This window comes from Kryptolebias marmoratus, linkage group LG17, assembly GCF_001649575.2.
Source record: "Kryptolebias marmoratus isolate JLee-2015 linkage group LG17, ASM164957v2, whole genome shotgun sequence".
In the NCBI taxonomy this organism is placed as follows: Eukaryota; Metazoa; Chordata; class Actinopteri; order Cyprinodontiformes; family Rivulidae; genus Kryptolebias; species Kryptolebias marmoratus.
Genome location: NC_051446.1, coordinates 4,123,914 through 4,130,792, shown reverse-complemented (window position 1 = coordinate 4,130,792; position 6,879 = coordinate 4,123,914). Strand labels below are relative to the sequence as shown.

The window sequence follows — 6,879 nt, the reverse complement described above, 5'->3', positions numbered from 1 at the left end:
CAGTGTTTCAGCTGTTTTACAGTTTTCTGGAAGTTTGTTCCAAATTTGTGGTGCATAGAAACTGAAAGCTGCTTCTCCTCGTTTGGTTCTGGTTCTGGGGATGCAGAGCAGTCCAGAAGCAGAAGATCTGAGGGGTCTAGACGGTTGATACAGCGATAACAGATCTTTAATGTATGCACGCGTCGCGTGGTCTGCACCTCACAATTTCTGTAACTTGGCGCGGACCACGCGCAACACTCCATTCAAAATGGACGACTTTGGTGCTCTAGTGGAGCTGGTTGGCCTGTATCAGCATTTCTATGATCCCTCTGTGAGAGATCACAAAGATAATCAAAAGGTTCAAAACTCATGGAAGGAGATTACTGCTGCAGCTGATAAAAAGGAGTGTTTATAAGTAAGTAACTTTGTAACTGAGTCTAATTTGTTAGCCAAATTATTAAATTAAAGCTTGTGCTAACAAAGGATATTAAAAAAAAACATACTGTTTTGCTTTTTTTTAAGCCACATGATGTCTAAATTAACAGTCACAGCTCTTAATTTACAGGATAATATGATCTGAAAGTATTGTACTTTGACTGAGTATGACAACTGGGAGCTTCAGTTTGTGTGTTTAGTTAGAAGAGATGTACTGATGTTGAACACTGCAACATGAAATCTTATCTCCTGTCCCTGGTGTGGTGGAACTACAGCAACATCAGTCAGTTTTCTCTAATTCCTAAAATCCTCGACACAGTGTTAGTCCCTTTCTGTCTTTGGACAGACAGATCGATGACAGGAAGTTCTAACTAACCTGTTGCACCACATGCTCATTAAAATCTCTGACTTGGTTCGTAAGAAGTGACTGTGTGCATGTGTTTGTTAGTTGTGTCGTGCAGGTCCACGGTGAAGGTGTTGTCTCCTGAAGATGGAAAGCACACCATCGTCCAGGCAGCCAAAAAGCTTTGTCACTCTGTGGAGAACAAGGAGAGGAGCTCCAAAGACATCAGTGTCTCCATGTTGGATGTACTTCTCAGAGGTAACACCTATTCAACCAATCTCGTCTACTCCATATTCCTCTGATCATCCAGGCTCAGGTGGACAAACACCACCAGTCCAGGACAGACCCTGGCCCCTGTGTTCAAACTTAGTTGTGAATCCCTTCCTTCGGTTTCAGATAACCATGTGTTGTTCATCTGGGACCCAGCTTTAGGACTTGCTAAGAGCTGATGATGTTATTCATACCCCCTGCTTAAGGCGCAGCATCAGTCATATATTTTTTTTTGAATAAAATAAAGATAATGCATTGTTTGTTTCCATGTTTATTTCAGAGTCGAAGAACATTCCAGACCCAGAACTGGTGGTGAAGTTTGGTCCTGTTAACAGCACACTGGGTTTCCTGCCCTGGCACATCAGACTCACAGAGTTTATGTAAGCTTTTGTCTTTCTCTCAGCTATATAAATGTGGCCAAATCTGCAGATGGTCAACATAAATTCTAGGGTTTACACAATGAAGCAGTAGTTTAGAGGATTATAACGTTTTATTACAGAAACCTTTCTTTTGAAATGCTCAGATAAGATTACAAATTAATGGTGCACTGCAATTTAATATCCTTTTAAAACTCTGACTTGCAAATTTCACTCTTAGTCAGTTCTGATTTTCTTTCCAAAAAACAATTAGCAGCATGCATGTTTTTATATTTCTGATTTGATTAAAATTTGGCGGTTTCATGAATTAGGCTGACCTCAAAAGGTATTCATTCCTATTAAAATCTGCCCAGTAGTTCATGAGATATTGTGCTAATAGATAAACAAACAAAGTCAGGCACCAGAAACTGTTTTGTTTTGGGGGTTTTTTTGGTTAGTTTTTTCTCTTGTTGGTGGGTAATAAACCATGCTTTGGAAGTGCAGCTTACTTAAACATTGGACCACCATTGCTCTGTCTTGTTTAATGCCTTGGTTCTACTGAGTGTTCTTTCCTACGTGTCTCCAGCTCCCTGCCGTCCCACAGGAACATCTCCTATGAGGACTTGTTGCGGGCCCTGCAGCGTTATGGTGCCTGTCAGCAGCGCCTTGGACAGTGATGTGCAGCTCAGCAGGTTTAAACTGTCCCAGGAGACTCATGCTTCATGATGGTTCTTACCATCGTCTCCCCAACTGAAAGACCAGCCCGCTTCCTACCAACCAGCTCTTAGAATAAAATCCAGCTTCAGGACGTTTGAATCCAAACCTTCTACAACAAAGAGGCACATTGACAGGAGAGGCCTCTGCTCACTCGTCTCTAACCTTCAGTCTCCTGTTTCATTCATCACCAGCCTTCAGCAGAACTGAAAGGAAAAAGAACTGTCAATTCTCATGAGGTGAACTTCAGAGCCATGTTAGGGGAAGCTGAGCTACAGACGGATGATGAATGTGTAAATATGAGAAATGTATGACACATTTAAATATTTGTGACTGTTTCTCTTCTGCATTACATCTGCTGTCTTTTATTGTTGATTTAGTCAGAGGCTTCCACCAGTTCTCTGACTCATCAAAGTGTGAAATAAAGGAAACAGGAAAACAGATTATCTTACCAAAACCAAGAGAACCTTTCTACTTTTTACAAGGTCAAAATAATGTGAAATTAAACAGGTAACAATTGTTGTTTTCCTGACTAAACCTGGGTCACTGATTGGGCTGGTGTTTCTCCCCAAATATTACCTAAACTAATATTTCACTAATGTCCTTAAAGGTGTCCAAAAGGAACCTGACTATACCAATGAGAAGGAATATAAATATATACACACACACACACACACACACACACAGTTTTTTTTTTCAGAAAATGGCCTATTGTTGCTTTCTTGAAAAGGTATTTGAAGGTGAAATAAGATTCCAGTCAGATACTTTTCTTTTTGTCTGCTGATCAGTTGATCAATGAGCAGATCCTCTGATTCACTGAAGTTTGATCATAAAGGTTAAAAAAAAAAAATTAACACTGGAAGCAAAAACTTCACAAGGAGGAAACATTGATGACTATAGGAATTATTTTCTGTGTCAGTGTATTTCAACGTGAATATGATTCTTCTTAAATAAAAATCTGAAAGAATAACAGTTTGAATCAGTAACATAACAATCCTGTTTATAAAAGTAAAAAAAAAAAGTTGTAATGATGCAGTTCAGGATTACTTCATTTTAACAAAGTTTATTGAAGAATTAACACATTTTGTCCTCCTTGGTCTCAGCCCAACTGTTTAAACCCGGCCAACAAGCAGCCCGTGGGCCAGATGCCACTCTTTAAAGTTTCTTTGCCCCCCACAAATTTGCCACAATCCTAGACTGATTTGTCTGAATATAATGCTAAAAATATACATATTAGAGCCACTTTTATACTTATATTATATATACTTATATATATTATTATACTGAGCGCCATGTTAGGCTAATTGAAGTCTTTGCGATGAGCCGATCCATCTGACTTGTGCAAAAGGCAGAAAGGCTGCAGTACGAACGGAAGGCAACAGGTAAAGTAGCATTCGCTAAAACCAATACAAGCATTGGGATATTTCTCAAAGCCAAAAAGATGGAAAGTAGATTTAGAAATGTGACCGTTTAAAAGCAAATGGACTAAAAATGGTGGTGGTCAGAGGGCTCGGTGGCGCCGGTGTGATGGCAGCCTCACTTCTGTCAGCCTGCCCCAGGGCAGCTGTGGCTACAATGTAGCTTACCACCATCAGTGTGTAAATGTGTGGATGAATGGGTGAATGATTGTAGTGTAAAGCGCTTTGGGGTCCTTGGACTAGATAAAGCGCTATATAAGTGCAAGCCATTTACCATTTACCATAAAAATTATTATTTTGTCTTCCCTTTGCCAGCAGCAACCAGTGTTAAACGATGTGTTGAGAAATAACAGTTGTGGCCATTTTGGTCAAACCTTGAAAATAAAAGCCTAAACTATTGCAATATCGTGTGATGTCACGTTCAGAAAAGTCACTTTCTGAAAGTTTCATAAAAATCTGTTTGCTGGTTTATGAGATATACGTAGTCACACGCAGACTGTCTGCCTTCACTTTTCAGCAGCAGGCGACAATTATTGTCTGCGGCCCTCACACTATTTGTAGTTTTTAAATAAGGCCCACTTGTAGCTGAAGGTAAATAGTCCTGGTTTAAACAAAGTTGTTCATATCTTGATCATACATTTTAGTTCCCCGAGGCTCTACAAAAAGATTTATTTAAAGACTAAGCTGTTTAGAAACCCCTATCTTTCAAAGTATTTTATTGGGATTTTATATGACAGACCAACACAAAAAGCAGCGTAATTGTGAAATGAGTGATCTGTGATTTTTCAAAATGTTTTACAAATAAACCTTTGAAAAGTCTGGCGTGTATTTGTATTTAGCCCCTGAGGCAATACTTTGTAGATCCACCTGCAGTTCCAGCTGCAAGTCTTTTGGGGTTTGTCTCTACCAGCTTGGCACATTCAGAGACTAAAACTTTTGCCCATTCTTCTTTGTAAAACATCTGCAGGTCAGGCCTATTTTAAATGTCACTGATCTCCTGGAAATGTTATAGATTTGTCAATGTTGATTGTAAAATTGTCATTATTTCCAAAACTCGTATCTGAAAACATACCAGAGAATCAATAACAGAGGCTTTCTATTGGGTGATCCTTCCTGCTTCCAGCTCGTTCCAGATGAGCCGCACCGAGTCGATGACTTCACATCAGCAGACTGGAGGACATTGACTGGCCAAGGAGCCATGTCATGTCATACTGATGGAATCATTTGGCATACTGATTCCATCGGTATGACCTTTTGGGAAAATTAGTGCAGGCAGACATGGCAAGTCAATCACCAAAGAGGTGAATGTGGACAAGAGAGATGAAGATGATGAGGAGGAGGAGGAACAGAGAGGTACAGAGGAGAGGGTTGGGGCAAGACTTCTCTCAGAAGATCCATTGAATGGCCTTCACCACAGGAAGAGGGGGACTCATTGACTCATTGAAGCAGTACATGGTGGAGAATGACCCACAGAGATGTTCTGATGGGCCATACCCAAAATCGGGTATTATACAAGTCCATGAATAAAAAAAATGTATTCACGTAAACAGGCAAAAAAAAAAGGTGAGGGGGTGAGAGGGTGGGGGGCGGTAATAGGCCTGGATAATGGATAGGGGGGCGCTGGCCCAAAAAAGGTTGAGAAACACTGATCTAAACTCAACATCCTAATCCAATAATCAAACCATAACAGTCTACTAAAAGCACAAAAAGAAACTTAATTGATCACAGCAAAATGTTCTGGATCATATGGGTCCCAGGAGCTGATTGAGGGATAAAGAGACACTGATGTCTGGTTCTTCTGCAATGTTTCTCTACTGATCCGTTCTGTCTGATATCATACAGCACACCGTGCAACAGTGTTTTTATTGCCTGTATTCATCGTCACTGACGCTGTTCATCCTGGGATGTGCGTCTTCCCACTCACGTCTGTACTTTTGCAAGAGTTTTTGCTTCTAATGACATGGTGAGGTATCGGGTGGACATTTTAAAAAGATGCGGGTTGACAGCAGCTCATCTCGGCTGTGTCCGTCGCTAGGCAACTGTGACAACAGTTGGACCGGAGCCGGGCGCTCCCGCCACAATTTAGCTAGCCTGGCCTTAATATTTCCTGTGTTTTATTTTGGACATTATTGTTACACTTACTGAGGATATGTGTGTGATAGGCATGTCTATCGGACAATTATAGAAATACGGAACAAATCGCGTCCCGTATCGGTTCAATACGGGATGCAACATTCCCGCAACACGGTTCCGTATTTACGGGTCGGGTGGCAACCCTAGCCACCTGTCATTTTAGGCTAGCTTAAGCTAACCTGAATATTTACAGCCCTCCTGTTGACACACTGACATTACTGTCTTTCAACCACTTTGAAAACCTTTTCTTCATCCCTCCAACATCTTTATCCCTCTCCCTCTTCCGTTTTCTGTTTTGTGCCCCAGAGAGCGTTTTTTCTGCCGCCCCATTTTTAGCTCCCTGTTGTGAAGTGCACTAACAATCGTAGTCCACGACTACTCAAATTTGAAAGAAAAAAGAAACGACGTTCTCGAAGGGGCGCGTGCCCAAGCAACCTGTGTGGGAGGGGGGAGCGTCAGGAGGTGAGGTGAAGGAGCGGAGGGGCGCCTAATCAGTACCGTTCCCTATGCGTTGCATACAGTGCATACCCACTTTTTGCGCCACTGTATATATATATATATATATATATATATATATATATATATATATATATATATATAAATAAAATGCTTTTCATAATGCTGGCCCTTGGCTTATTTTTTTAAATATGTGTATATACATATATATGTTTAATGTTTTGTCTATGTGCCATAAATCGCTCTTTGTAATGCAACTTTTCATTGTAGAGGTTGATACCTTTAGTTTTGTATTGTAATATGTTAAATAAAGTTAGAAAAAAACATTCTGTGACGTTAATAAAGTTGTTTAAAAAAGAACTTTTTTTTTAATTAAACATTTGAACATTGTACAAAGTCACATGGCATGTACATACATGAAGAAGATACATCTTATAGGCTTAAGGCACACATAAAATTACAAGATAACATTAATGATAAAAAAAACAAAAGTTAAATAAAATATAAATAAATGAAATAAGACAGACATCAAACAAAAGCAGAATGACAAAAACAATCAGAAAAAAACAAAAAAACAAAACAAAGGGGCACTAGTTTTCAAATAAATTCACTTCATTATAGGCGTCCGAGAGCTGTATTCCATGTTTGTTTTTCGTCAGTTTTAAAGTTCTGAAGTGGTTATCCATTAAAAGGTTTTTAAAGGCTGAAAAGTTAGGTTTTCTATTTCCCCATTTACAGGAGTGGATGAAGAATTCCGTGAGGATCAGCAAGTTAT

At 39.7% G+C, this 6,879-nt stretch overlaps 1 protein-coding gene across 1 annotated transcript in view; it reads left to right on the top strand.

Annotated features, from left to right (window-relative positions):
* Nucleotides 1-2,986, top strand: part of nus1 (NUS1 dehydrodolichyl diphosphate synthase subunit) — a 9,156-nt gene extending 6,170 nt beyond the window's left edge. The window contains exons 3-5 of the mRNA XM_017404551.3: nucleotides 863-1,015; nucleotides 1,308-1,407; nucleotides 1,970-2,986. Of these exons, the coding sequence (XP_017260040.1) occupies nucleotides 863-1,015; nucleotides 1,308-1,407; nucleotides 1,970-2,060 (344 nt within the window). The 3' untranslated portion in view covers nucleotides 2,061-2,986. The remainder of the gene's footprint in view (nucleotides 1-862; nucleotides 1,016-1,307; nucleotides 1,408-1,969) is intronic.
* Nucleotides 2,987-6,879: the final 3,893 nt, after the last annotated feature.